The 15,137-nt window shown below is 48.0% G+C and overlaps 1 protein-coding gene across 1 annotated transcript in view; it reads right to left on the bottom strand.

Annotated features, from left to right (window-relative positions):
• The window catches only part of LOC122368157 (protein O-glucosyltransferase 2-like), a 146,127-nt gene that overhangs the window by 48,467 nt on the left and 82,523 nt on the right, over positions 1-15,137 (bottom strand). The window contains exon 6 of the mRNA XM_043341824.1: positions 14,550-14,787. Within this exon, the coding sequence (XP_043197759.1) occupies positions 14,550-14,787 (238 nt within the window). The remainder of the gene's footprint in view (positions 1-14,549; positions 14,788-15,137) is intronic.

Genomic DNA, 15,137 nt, shown 5'->3' on the forward strand with positions numbered 1-15,137 from the left:
CTAGGTCAACATTTGACCTACTTTTGACCGGTCAAAGGTCAAATTTTCGGAAAAATAGACTTTTTTCAACTTTCCGCGGCGATTGCGGCAAAACGGTGAGAGATATCGACTTGAAACCTTCACTATCGCGTTCCTTGATCAATTCTCTATCGTTTGGTATGTATTTCGTTTCCCTAGCTCTAAAAATGGCGCGTTGGGAGCGCCGGAAGTCGGCAAGGTCACAGTCGGCGGCAGAAATTCGAAAAATCAAAATTTAAATTTTTGAAATCTGATTGTATTTTTGGATTTCGGAGGTCCATTTGCTCCCTATAGAAGCTAATATTGCTGCATATTCCCATTGAGGTGACAAGAATTAGCAAAATAGTGGTTCGGGCGCTTTTCAAAAATAGTACCGGACGCTGTTCCTCTTGTGACGTCATAGCTCCGTGACCTGACCTGACCCGGTCAAGTTTCTTATACCATATGATAGCCAATACTTGCCCCAACATGCATGGGCAGTTTCATCACGATCCATCAACCGATGTCCGTACCACCGGCAGGAAACCTCGGGCGTTGGCACTCAGTTTGTGAAAATCCGGCCGGAGGCTGTTCCCTTTGTGACGTCATAACTCCGTGACCTGACATGACCCGGTCAAATTTTTTTTTCATCAAAAGATGCGCAAGGTTTGCCCCATAAGGTACCCAAAATTTGGCGGCGCTGCGCGCCGCCGTTTTTGCACTATTTCCGAAAAGCCTCAGGGGGGGGGGGGTGCACCAACCCCCCCCCCTACATGGGCGAGGGTTAAGCCGGGTTCCCACTACGACCGTTCAACATCTTAAAGTAAAATAACGGGAGAAAACCGGCAAGATCGGCAAAATCACAGCATGCATTTTTACGATCTCTGCCGGTGGTGGTGGGAACCGGGTATTTGACACGTGTTTTCGGATGGAGACATTTGTAAGGTTTTGAAAGTTTGCTCCCCATGCTGGTTGGTTGGTGAGGTCGCCAAAAAGTTGAACAGTGTTCAACTTTTTGAACGTTCTTGAAGGTTTGTGCAGATATTAAATGACAATGATAAGCATTTTTAGGCAGTGCATAGAGCAGGAAGCCCTTTTTGGGAAGTTTCTTGATATTCAAAGTGAGAAGACAAGCAGCAAGGCATGAAAGGTGGTGCATTTTTGCGGATAAAGGCTATATAACTCTAATTATATACATATGTAGATGTAGGCGAGCGCTAAGTGGCGATGAATAACAACTTTTCGGCAGGTTTACCGTAGGTCTAGTGCAATTTATTCATTTACCTACCATCAGCGCCTGGAAAATAAGAATCTTACAAATAATGTCATGCCACTGCAAATGCGGCGCAAATAACAAACGTTTATTTACATCATCTAACAGTGATACATAGCTGTAGCAGCACTTGCTCTTGTGAAACTAAAGGCAGAGTTTCCGACAATCGTGGCCACCGGCGTCGTCGCTCACTTATTACCTCAAACGGGCGGCCACTCCTCGTTCAACACACGCAGCTTCCGCCGTCGGATCGTCACTGAGGGCCTCATTCGAGGCTCAAGCAATCACAGTGTCTTCTGGATCAAGGCCATCTGGACCGCGCCATGTGATTGGAACGACGACATGCGAAGCATGCGATTGTCATTGGGCTGTCTGGTCCTTGTTATGCACATCGCATGCGACTCTTGAGCGAATGATCCTCGCTATGTCAGAACATGTGCGACTTGTAATTCATCTCCCTCTTTTCGTAGCACCGCTCCGGAACTCAGAATCTCGGAGATAGATAAAGTAGCCACCCGGTTGCGCGCCAGCTACCAAGAGTTGCATCGTAGATTTAGGTAGACAGGCTTGGGAGTTGGGATCTCAAACGCTTAGGCCAAGCTCTCCTCTGGAAGACCGCTGCATTGTAATGCCACGCCACACTGCAGAGTCAGACAAACGTCGACAGTTGCCACCATCTGCTGTGAACCGTTGTGCTCGAATACACTCGTTTATCTTCATTGAGCACACGGCGTCAGTTTCCTTGCTGAACTCATAAGTGTTTCTCGTCTGTTCAGTTGATATTAGTATAATTGCCTTTATACAATTCTAGCATCGCCTGACGAGATGGCGTAGTCACATGATGATGGTGACATGAGCTGTGACACTGCTGTAAGTTGGAATGTCATGCCGGCTCCATACACTTGCACTCGTATACCTAAATCGCTGAACCTGTGTCGGCAAATTCAGTTGCATTGCAGCCTGCTTCAACTTGCTAGACGTTTTATCGAGGCTTGCCACAATAAACTGTTAAGAAATCATCGGAACCTGCAATTTATCGGTTACAGCTTCCCGAAGGTATTCACAGCAAAACCACAATGAGTTATATCAACTGCACACATTTTCTCTTCAAAAGTCAATAGATTGTCGTTATCACAGCTGTGAATGCTTTTCGTTGACATTGTTGATATATTTTCTCATGCTCGCGTACTTTCAATACGCTGATAACTTTTAAGTTTTTCTAATTTTATCATTCATTCAGTTGCATGGGATCTTTTACCACGTCAACTACCTATATTCGGAACTTTTTTTTACAATAGCTTATTGTGCCAATCCCTCCTTCATCATCGCTCCTCTCAACCGGCTTTGTCCAAGCCGTTTGCCGATGTCTCATGATGTTTCCCCATCTTGCCCCGTATACCAGATCTAGGGAAGTGTTAAACTTTTTTTAGAAAAGTCTCTAGATCAACGATCTCGTCCGTTTTCTCCCGTTCTTGCAATTTACGATGTTGAACGGTCGTAGTGGGAACGCGGCCTTAATGACACCTTGACGATGTCGAGAAAAAAAACGCTTAGGAGATTTAACAGCCTGAGATACATTCAGTATAAGGAAGGGTCAAGGGTGCTAGATTCCTTCCGTCCTCGCATAGATAACATGAACTACCTGGGCCCTGTTCATGAAGTCTGCGGCCGCTGCGGCCGGCCGCAGGCTCTAAGCTCCGCCCATTTTTGAAACGTCATCACTCACTCGGCCGCAGCAGCGTTCCATGAACAGCGTCTGCTGCCGAAATAGTTTCCGACAATTGTTTACAACTGAAGCACACCGGTAGATAATTTGTTTACAAAATCGTCTCCATGACAACACGGCTTGCGCCTATTTGACTTCAGTGCGCCAAGTTCAGTGCAATTAGTTTTCTTGAGGCTCGGCGGTCGCTGGATTGCGGCCGCAGAGATCGCAGCGGCCGCAGCAAGATGACGTCATACATTCGTCATACTGCATGAGCCCCGCCCCTTTTTGTGACGTAACAACCCGGCTGGCCGCAGCGACCGCAGCGGCCGCAGCGACCGCCGGGGTTCATGAACAGGGCCCTGGATTGGACACTCGTTTTTGGTGCGAAAAATAAGAGGCCACTCTGGCCTCTTATTTTTAATGACGGATTTTTAATCAGTATTTTGAGAGGCTGATATCTCAGCAACCGCTGGGCCGATTCGCCTGCGGTCTTTTTTGTTGGGTAGCTCCATCCTTTCTGCCCCGCAATTCACTTATCGTGATGCATTCAGGTGACCGTCGTGGCACGTGGCACGTGAAAAGTCGGGGTGTTCAAGTCGTTCTGCTGGAGTAACAATTTTGATAGGCCTATATCTCAGTAACCACTGGGGCGATTGACTTGCGGTAACTTTTGTAGAGTAGCTGTATCCAGGGATGCGGAGCCGGAGCCGGAGTCGGAGCCGGAGCCGCCGGAGCCGGCATATTTTGCCCGGAGCCGGAGCCGGAGCCGGAGCCGTGAAACAATATAGCCCGGAGCCGGAGCCGGAGCCGGAGCCGTCAAAAAAGGGGGTGGCTCCGGCTCCTTTTTTTGAAGAGGAAAAAATTACTTGGGTCGTTCCAAAAGTAATGCCTTCTATTTTTTAACTCCGCCCCAAATGATCGGAGGGGGTTGAAATTTGCACCGTATCAGGACGTAACCTTTACTCGCATGCCTTATAATTTCCATTGTTCTATTACAGATATTTACAGTGTGACGCCTTGGCAAACAAAGTTCGTCATGGAAACTCATCAGAAGCAGAGATGCGTCATTGAATTCCTTCACAAGGAAGGGAATGCATCCATCGACATTCGCCGACGCCTGCAGAATGTCTATAGAGCAGACGCGGTGGATACGAGCACATTTAAAAGATGGGTGCGTCGTTTTGAGAGCGGTGAAAGTGATGTCAAAGACAAAGCTCGCTCCGGACGTCCGCACACCGCCACCACCCCGGAGAACGAAGCGCGCCTCGATGGATTGATCGGTGCCGACCGGCGGATAACTCTCAATGAAATGCGAGAAGAGTTGGGTGTGAAATACGATCCGTATCTCTTACACCTACACACCTACACCCAACACTGTCTCGCAAATAGAACAATGCAATTTTTAAGGCATGCGAGTAAATGTTACGTCCTGATACGGTGCAAATTTCAACCCTCTCCGATCATTTGGGGCGGAGTTAAAAAATAGGAGGCATTACTTTTGGAACGACCCTAGTATTTACCTAGTTCGGTTTGACAGTACAAGGCGTAAGACAATGTGGTATTCAAAATAGCCTTGTTATATAAATGCAGAAGCAACGTGTACCAATCCCATCGCCTTTTTTCTTCCACCCGTATTTAATTGATCGCATAGGGGATGTACTGAGTAGGAGCCGGAGCCGGAGCCGCCGGAGCCGGGCCATTTTATTCGGAGCCGGAGCCGGAGCCGCCATGACATTTCACCCGGAGCCGGAGCCGGAGCCGGAGCCGATTTTTTCTCCGGAGCCGGAGCCGGAGCCGGAGCCGTCTGAAATTTCCACGGCTCCGCATCCCTGGCTGTATCCCTTCTAACAAACATTGGATACTTTTGGTGCACGTGAGTGACCCCCGCTGCACGTGCAAAGTGCAAAAAAAAACAGAAGAGGTGTTAAATTTGTTCCCATTACAGTAATTCAGCAACTACTGAGGCGATTTCGCTGAGACTTGGCATTAATGTAGGCAGTAGGCACCAACCGGGCAATGCATATCCGTATGTCATGGTTGGGGTGCTATTGCACGTGCGCACGTGCAGGGGTCGCTTCCAGATCTCGAGAACGGCTGGACCGATTGCGCTCAAATTTGGTACGCGATTAGAGACCGGTGAGAAGGGTGCCGTGCAAAACTCAGTTGGGACCCATATTGCACGTGCGCACGTGCAGGGTGCCGCTTCCAGATCTCGCAAATGGCTGGGCGGACTGCGCTCAAATTTGGCACCTCGCAAGAGACCAGTAAGGAGAGTGCCGTGCACCGGGTAGGTTGTAGCTCTGCGCGTGCTCACGTGCTCACGTGCACACCCCTCTGTCATATCTCAGGAACGGAGTGACCGATTGCAATGAAATTTGGTGTGTGATTGGATGCTGAATGTGTATGAGTTTTTCTAAGTCGATGTAGGTGAGGTAATGCACGTGCGCACGTGCAGGGGTCGCCTCCAGATCTCGAGAACGGCTGGACCGATTGCGCTCAAATTTGCCACAATTAGAGACCATCGAGAAGGGTGCCTTGCGAAAGTCAGTTGGGACCTATATTGCACGTGCGCACGTGCAAGGTGCTGCTCCAACATCTGAAGAACGGCTGTGTCGATTGCAATCATATTTGGCACATCGCAGGAGACCAATAGGTAGGTGCCGTGCACCGAGGAGCCTGTAGCTCTGCGCGTGCTCACGTGCGCACGTGCACACCCATCTGTCATATCTCAGGAACGGAGTGACCGATTGCAATGAAATTTGGTGTGTGATTGGATGCTGAATGTGTATGAGTTTTTCTAAGTCGATGTAGGTGAGGTAATGCACGTGCGCACGTGCAGGGGTCGCCTCCAGATCTCGAAAACGGCTGGACCGATTGCGCTCAAATTTGCCACAATTAGAGACCATCGAGAAGGGTGCCTTGCGAAAGTCAGTTGGGACCTATATTGCACATGCGCACGTGCAAGGTGCTGCTCCAACATCTGAAGAACGGCTGTGTCGATTGCAATCATATTTGGCACATCGCAGGAGACCAATAGGTAGGTGCCGTGCACCGAGGAGCCTGTAGCTCTGCGCGTGCTCACGTGCGCACGTGCACACCCATCTGTCATATCTCAGGAACGAACGGACCGATTACAATGAAATTTTGTGTGTGATTGGATGCTGACCGTGTATGAGTTTTTCTAAGTCGACGAAGGTGTGATAATGCACGTGCACACCGCACACCCCATATTTACAGTTAAAAACGGACAAGCCGATCTTAGTAAAAACTGGTGTGCGATTCGGAAATAACAAAGTGCATTAATTGTATGCTCCAGCACTGAATATGCATGTGCGCAAGTACACACCCAACAGCAACAGCTTAAAAACTGGAAGGCCGATTTCGATCAAATTTGCCGTGCGATTAAGGGATAAGATGACAAAGTGAATTGACTGTGTGCATCATAATCGGTGTGCGTATGCACATATGAAGGTGCACAACCCATTTTTAGAGCTGAAAAACAGGCAGAGGCTGGTGGTGATCAGATTCGGGACATAATCGATAGCGTAGCTCGCTCAGACTGGGGATTTCAGTCAGGTCAGGTATATACCTGACCTGAGCGTACTACCCAGCCTGAGTGAGCTACGCTATCGATTATGAACCGAATGTAATCACCACCAGCGTGCTCATTTTTCAGCTCTAAAAAATGGGTTGTGCATATTCACACTTATTCTGATGCACACAGTCAATGCAATTTGTTGTCTTTTCCCCTAATCGCACGGCAAATTTGATCGAAATCGGCCTTCCAGTTTTTAAGCTGTTAATGTTGGGTGTGCTCGTGCACGTGCGCACGTGCATTATCACACCTTCGTCGACTTAGAAAAACTCATACACGGTCAGCATCCAATCACACACCAGATTTCATTATAATCGGTCCGTCCGTTCCTGAGATATGACAGATGGGTGCGCACGTGAGCACGCGCGGAGCTATAGGCTCCTTGGTGCACGGCACCCTACCAACTGGTCTCTTGCAATGTACCAAATATGATTGCAATCGACACGGTCGTTCTTCATATGTGGGAGCGGCACCTTGCACGTGCGCACGTGCAATATGGGTCCCAACCAACTGACTTTGGTAAGGCAACCTTCTCGCCGGCCTCTAGCCGTGTGACAAATTTGAGCGCAATCGGTCCAGCCGTTCTCGAGATCTGGAGGCGACCCCTGCACGTGCGCACGTGCATTACCTCACCTTCATCGACTTAGAAAAACTCATGCACATTCAGTATCCAATCACACACTAAATTTCATTGCAATCAGTCAGTCCGTTTCTGAGATATGACAGAGGGGTGTCACGTGAGCACGTGAGCACGCGCAGAGCTACAACCTCCCCGGTGCACGGCACTCTCCTTACTGGTCTCTTGCGAGGTGCCAAATTTGAGTGCAATCGGCCCAGCCGTTCTCGAGATCTGGAAGCGGCACCCTGCACGTGCGCACGTGCAATATGGGTCCCAACTGAGTTTTGCACGGCACCCTTCTCACCGGTCTCTAATCGTGTACCAAATTTGAGCGCAATCGGTCCAGCCGTTCTCGAGATCTGGAAGCGACCCCTGCACGTGCGCACGTGCAATAGCACCCCAACCATGACATACGGATATGCATTGCCCGGTGGGTGCCTACTGCCTACATTAATGCCAAGTCTCAGCGAAATCGCCCCAGTAGTTGCTGAGTTACTGTAATGGGAGCACATTTAACACCTCTTCTGTTTTTTTTTTGCACTTTGCACGTGCAGCGGGGGTCACTCACGTGCACCAAGAGTATCCAATGTTTGTTAGAAGGGATACAGCTACTCTACAAAAGTTACCGCAAGTCAATCGCCCCAGTGGTTACTGAGATATAGGCCTCTCAAAATTGTTACTCCAGCAGAACGACTTGAACACCCCGACTTTTCACGTGCCACGTGCCACGACGGTCACCTGAATGCATCACGATAAGCGAATTGCGGGGCAGAAAGGATGGAGCTACCCAACAAAAAAGACCGCAGGCGAATCGGCCCAGCGATTGCTGAGATATCAGCCTCTCAAAAGACTGATTAAAAATCCGTCATTAAAAATAAGAGGCCAAAGTGGCCTCTTATTTTTCGCGCCAAAAACGAGTGTCCAATCCAGGTAGTTCATGTTATCTATGGTCCTCGCTATCCTCAGGATAAACCAATCCGCATCGCCCCTATAGTCTTCATGCTTCCCTCTCTGGACTGGAGGTCACCCCACCAGCCAACCTGTAGTTGATGTCGGTTCCATTCCAGGACACATAATCCTCTTCGGGTGACCGTTGGGGAGACGACTGGAACGCCCCGACAGGGCAATCGTCCCACGGGAACAGTCACGCTTCCACAGATCACTGTCGCTGGCTCGCACATCAAATTTCTACACCAGAGCATAGTTATGTCATAGCTCTGCAAGGGCCTTCTCAGACCGAAAAAGATGGCTCCCAACAAAACAAACAATTTTCTCATTCAGTATTGTATCTCATTAGGCACCACATGTTTTCAGACTTCAGAGTGTTTATTATGCGTTCCGTCCAAAAAAAGCGCAGTTCAACTTTCTCCCATTGACTTTAGCGATCTCAAAATTGACTCGACCTTTCTGTCAGCAATGTCAAACTTGCAAAGTAAACGTTTCAAATACATATACCGTTGCCCAATGAAATCGCTGAAGGTTCTAAAGCGATCGGTTAGTCGATGCATTTAGATATGATGAGCACAGGAACTTTCCTTGAGGTAAGGTCACTTGACGTGACCTGGTGTTATGACCTTCAATTGAAAGACTTGGGCGGAAACAAATGGGTCATTTGAAATCTTAAATGTTAGATTTTAACAATAATTGCGAACACTATCCCGGCAAAATAGTGAGTGAGAAGGGAGCGATTCCCCAACCCCATGTTTAGCTCCTATAATTGAGCTAACTGCTAGAGCCTCGCGGAAAAAAACGAGCGTTTGCGTCGTTACGTGACGCAGCGACTGTTACCCCATTTTAAAATATCAGTAACCTCTTAGGGCAGGTCAAGGGCCCCACGGCATTGGATTGGTTTTTAGTGAAAAACTTCGCAAAAAATGGTCGCATTATCGTCATTTCGATACAATCGTGTTTTCTGTTCTCAGACGCGTCGATTGATATGCTTTTTTGCTTAGGTGAAGCAATTTAGGATGTTTAGGTCAATGTCATGTTAGGGCAACACAGGTCACGAAGCTGTTGAAAGGAGGACATGTTGCATAACATTTGATTCGGCAAGTCTTGCAGAGTCCATTGATGGCTGTCCCGACTGGCTAGCTCATTTTGATCGGGAGTTATTGACGAAGCACTCCTATTGACGAGCACTCCGTCACGCAAGGTGAACAATGCAAAAGTGAAGCATTAAACCTTGCCAAGAATGTATGAAGTCACGATTTCATGTGCTTGAGGTATAGTTTTAGGTCATTTCCGACGCCAAATTAACAGTTTCCATATTTTCCCATTATGCTTATATGAGACTAAGTGCATTACAGATTTGCATCATTTTATAACCGACAACCGTGCAGTCTGCAGAGGTTTACTTAAGACGTCATAGTTAACCCGCGCGGGGCTGGGGGGTAAATTTTACCCCCCCCCCCTCGCGAATTTTTGCAATATCTCGAAAACGGCGGCGCGCAGCGCCGCCAAACTTTCAGTACCTTTTCTTCTTACATCAATTTGACACGTTCCCTGAAAATTTGAGCGAAATCCGCCTCGGAAATTTTTTGAGAAATTGACGTTTTAGTGACGTCATGTTCGCCATTTTCGCCTCAAAAACGGCAAAATTTCAAACGCCGCTAACATCTTCATTTTTAAAGGAATCAAGACGTAACAAAAAAGGTTATACGTAATTCTACTTTGTCTATCAAATGGCTATCTCAGTTTTTTAAAAATTTTGGATTTTGGCCCAAATTTAAAAAAAACTGATATTTTTGGTAATAATTATAAAATCCAAAATTTTGAGTGTATCGAAAAAAACGGAATATATGTCAGAGAAGTGGTCTATGTGCACCTTCATACCAATTGTCAGAAGAATCGGTTCAAAAATGTGGGATTTATTCAAAATTTTATGGCGTCACGACACACAAAAATTTTGAAAATGATTTTTTTTGGAAGTTCTAGACCTCGTACGGAAACAAAAATAGCACCATTCGATTCGCCGTGAAAAATTGCATCAGATAGACAACTTTTTAGGCCTTAACAACCAACTTCAAAATTTGACCTCACTTGACCTGACCTTGACCTGACCTCAACCTGAAATTCATCCAGAGGTGGTCCATATCACTTATTGAGTGTGCCTATTGAATTCTATGAGTAAAATGACCCATAAAACATGTGTCGCACATGCCCTTTTCTATATTTTGTTTTTGGTGACCTGACCTGACCTGACCTGACCTTGACCTTGACCTCTGAATGATATTTTATGCAGCGAATATTGTCTTGGTAGCCTAAGAACACGTTTTGGGCAATCAGTCTCAGTCCATGACTCCATTCTTCGGCAACTACGGTGCAAGGCCGATACTGTAGGAACTTGCAATTTGTACCCTTGACCTGACCTTGACCTTGACCTCAAACTTTAAATTAAGTACATGTTTTTAGTTGTTCGTGATGAGATCTTTCGATTGACATTTGAATTTTCCAAATCGGACCATTAGTTCGGGAGATAACAGGGGGGTAAAATTTACCCCCCCCCCCAGCCCCGCGCGTTCGGCTGGAGACCCCAGCCCCGCGCGGGTAAAGTGACCTGACATGAAAACGTGGTTGATTTCAAATGATCCGGCTTGAATCAAATGTAAGGCATATGAAATGTCAGCCTTCTATCATCACTGTGCTTTGAGCTACCACAAAAAAATACAAGGTGGCGGCATCCACCCCTTTTTCTCGGCCGGCGAGGGTTAAGCCTCGTTTCGAATAATTGCAGATAATGATGCGACCGAAAACAAAGTATTTATCGGTGTCTAGAACGGCCGCTGACTTGTTCGACAAGATCCCCAATCCTAATTTGCTAGATGGGAATAAAATACTCGGCATATGATACATATACCCCTCGATTTGCCCTCGCGCTAAGTCAATTCTAATCATCACTGTCGCTTTTTTATCCGAGATGATGTCGCCGCTAAACGGGTTGTTTTGTTTGCTTGCTTGCGTTGAATGGTCATTACGGATTATTGAAGGATTATGATATGCATGATAGGAATGGGGCAAGGGAGGATATGCACTGCAGTGCAGGTGTTTAATTTAGATCACAAAGGCATCATTTCTGGCATCGTGCAGTCACTATCTTCCCCTCTACTGCACTGCGGCATCGCTGCGCCCCACACACGGCGTCCTCGCTCCACGGCCGGCCGCCGCCAACTGACCCACTCGCCGGGCGCCGCGACCTGACCCGTGTCACTGCCGCGGCCTGCGCAATTGAGTCGGGGCTGGAATCCGGGGGTTCAGCCGGCCGGCCGCCTCTGGAGCGGGGGACTTTTTTAGTAGACCTACTGTACACTTCGTACCACTTCGAATAATGCGGAGTGCTTCAATGCTATACCTAACTACAGCCGTTAACCCGCGCCCCGTAGGGGGGGGGGGGGCCGAAACGGCCCCCCCTGTCCTTTTCGGTCGATATCTCCTAAACGGCTGAAGATATCGCCACCAAACTTTCAGGACCCCTCCGGGCATCAATTTTACACATTGTGACCAAAAATTTTTCCAGAGACTATGATAGGTTGGCCACAAATGACGTCAGAGTGACGTCATGTTCTGTCATTTTCGACCGAAAAAAGACCTTCGCGAGAAGACCTGTCAGGACTACAGCTTTAAAGATACAGAAAAATGATCAAGACATAAAAGGTGTAGAATCGACAGGGCTACAAAACTGCTATCTCGAATTTTTGAAATTTTTGAGTTTTGACCCACAAAAATCAAAAAAGTATTTTTTTGGATATATTCGCCAAAAATCCAAAAAGTTTTTTGAGTTTCGAAAAAACCGGAATATATGTGATAGTGCCTACCGTCTTCTATCTACATACCAAATTTCAGATCGATACCTCGTTTTTTGGCCAAGTTATAGCGAAAAAACTGTTCAAAAATGATGACGTCAAATTTTCAAACTCAATTTTTGGCAATTCTAGAACTCGTAGAGCAAAACGAAGACCACCATTAGACTCCCCGTGACGAGCTGCATCGAATCGATACCCATTTTATGCAAAAATATCAACTTTGAAATTTGACCTAATTTGACCTGACCTTGACCTGACCTTCACAAAAACGTGACCTAGGCTGGCCCCAAAGGCTGCCTAACCCACATAATCGCATTTGTCATGTAAAATGGACCATAAAACATGCATCACACGACACATTCATATTGTGACCCCCGTGACCTGACCTCGCTGTGACCTGACCTGGTATCAGTGACCTCAGATAGCAAAGTATGTGTTTGATGAACAATGTACCATCGATGGTTTTCAATAAATTACCAATTTACTCGCTTTCACAGCACATTTCTTGAATTGCCTGTGAACGGTGAAAATCTGACCTTTGACCTGACCTGTGACGTCATCGGTTTGACCTAGGTCAATGAAATTTGGTCACAAGGTAGTTCCCGGGTGGGGCTATCGAACGCCGTTTGAATTTTGAAAATCGGCCGGTAACTTTCCGAGATCTTAGGGGGGGGCCGATACGGCCCCCCCCCCCCCCTACGGGTGGTAGGGTCCGCCGGTAGCCCTACGGGGCGCGGGTTAAACATGGTGGGTCTGGGTACCGTATGCAAAATCACAAAGGACTGGTACGAACGACTAGGCCAGTCAAGCTGGTGGATTTCCCGGATTAGAGCGAAGGAGGGCAGCAGACAAAGTGTTCATTAGGAAGACTGAGGCGGGCCACTTCCGAGACAAGAGCCCAACTCTGCAAAAAATTGTGAGATACATGCCTATACCACCACTGGCAACACGAATGGTGGCCGAAAAATGCTACCTAAAGCGAAAGTCATAAGAACTGGACTCGAGAGACAGGGTACGACTCTCCGTTGAAGTAGCATACTATAACAACTTGAGCAGTTTTATAAGTTCCTATGTGACATCCCTGTGGAGACTATCGTTTGGTGCAAACAGAACAGAACGAGGAGCAAATTGTGTTACCCTTCACGTGGACAACGACCACAGAAAGTCGTACAAATAACAATATGAATATCAGCGCTTTTAATTTCTGAAACGCCGATCATGCACACTCGTCTCTGTCTGTGAAAGCATTTACGCCACATATATTATAAAGTGCACCGGGTGAGTTGAACTTCAGCCCGAAATCTCAATTCCAGCCCCCGTCCAGCGCAGCGGGATCGGGTGTAACATTTCAGCGCGAGACAATGACAATCCATCTGGGGCAGATGCGGCGGACGCCGGCTAACCCGCCGCGGGACAACCACAGGCACCGCCGGATAGTTAATGCATGCCGGCGGCCCGGCTCCATTAGCTAATGGTGAGCGGTCAGAGAAGCACGCCACACTGCTGGCCCGCGTTTGGTGGTCCAGCTGCGGACGGCGCGCGAGTCTGTTGACACACACCCCGACACGGCGCCGAGTGTGTTTGTGTCCGCGGTCTTGGTTTTGTCCAGGTCTGATAAGACGCATTTACAAATTTAAATAGTTTCGTACGGTTATAAATGTGGTAGCCAAAAACATGCGAATTATGGACAATTGACCTGAAATGTAGCAACGCACCACAATCTCGTTTTGAACTTTCAGACATGTTACATGATGCTTATCTAAAATGATTTAATGCGGGACGACCTTTTTACGTATGTCTATCCATACTTTATTGCACTGTTATACCATGCACGGATAGGACCTGTTGAAGTGATGACTTTTAGTTACAACACTGGAAAAGTAATTTCATTAGATGTAACAACCAACTTTTCATTTGGAAGATAATGAATCATTAATGTAATTAGCAACCGCTACAACAATTGCTAAATTTAACATTCTGACTTATGGGGCGTTGGCACCTGACACTGAAACTGATAAGCACCAGTATATGTAAACGAATATTCCGCAGGTAACAAAACAAAGGCTTCGCTGCTCCCCTTCTATCAACGCACACGGCTGATAGTGGCCCACATCCGATATTGAAAGTATCTAATTTGTACCCCAGTCGGGCCTGACCTATCCGGAAAACGCTTTTCATCGATGCATCGCAACATTGAATTTTCCATTGAGATTCAGGTCGGCGGCTGTGAACGGCCCGATAACTGCATAATGGAGGAGATTGCCGAGCGGCCTATAGGAGAGGGGTGTGCTGCCGAGCTGACCGAACACCACCGAGCGCCGGACGAATACCACCTCATCTGCATCTGGTAGAGAACGGAGCGAAACGGTGGAGTCCATGTCTTAACAGTCATACGGCGCGTGCACTGTGGGTGCACAGTCACACCCGTGCAAGGTCATCAAGGTCACATACATATAAGCTAGGTGGAGAGTCCTCACAAATATCGGCGACTCGATGTGCTCAGCGCCCGACGTCCCGCGTTAGGAACCACCACCTCCTGGAGGAGCATCGGCGCTCACCTTGAAGAAGTCGAAGAACGAAATCCTGGGCTGTGTGGGGCCGTACGTCTTCTCCTCGGCCTTGAAGAAGAAGAAGTGGGTGAGCGCGGCGTCTACCAGGTCCGGCCGCTCCCGAGAGATGTCGACCAGACGCAGCCGCTCGCGGCGCGAGTCGCGGCCCCGCCAGAAGCTCATGTTCTGCTTCTGCTCCCAGGGCACGTGCTCCTTGCTCTGCACCGACAGCATGTCCAGCATCACCCTGTCGCAGAGGGCAGCGGGGGCGTCAGGCGGGAGGCCGGGGGCAGCGGGGGGCGTCAGGCGGGAGGCCGGGGCAGCGGGGGCGTCAGGCGGGAGGCCGGGGGCAGCGGGGGCGTCAGGCGGGCGGCCAGGGCAGTAGAGCGGCAGGGAGAATCAGGGCGGCAAAATGAGATTAAGCTATGATCAGATTCGATAAAGTGGAGCTTCGCACGCTTATGACACGCAGTGGAAAACCGATTGGTTGAAAAATTTCACCGCCTAATTGATCTTTTTCTAAAGTTGAAACGATGTGCATACCTAAAACGTTTAAGATTGGTCTGAAAAACGTTTGAGGTGTATATGTTTTCAAGT

This window comes from Amphibalanus amphitrite, unplaced genomic scaffold (assembly GCF_019059575.1).
Source record: "Amphibalanus amphitrite isolate SeventyFive unplaced genomic scaffold, NRLGWU_Aamphi_draft 000928F_arrow, whole genome shotgun sequence".
In the NCBI taxonomy this organism is placed as follows: domain Eukaryota; kingdom Metazoa; phylum Arthropoda; class Thecostraca; order Balanomorpha; family Balanidae; genus Amphibalanus; species Amphibalanus amphitrite.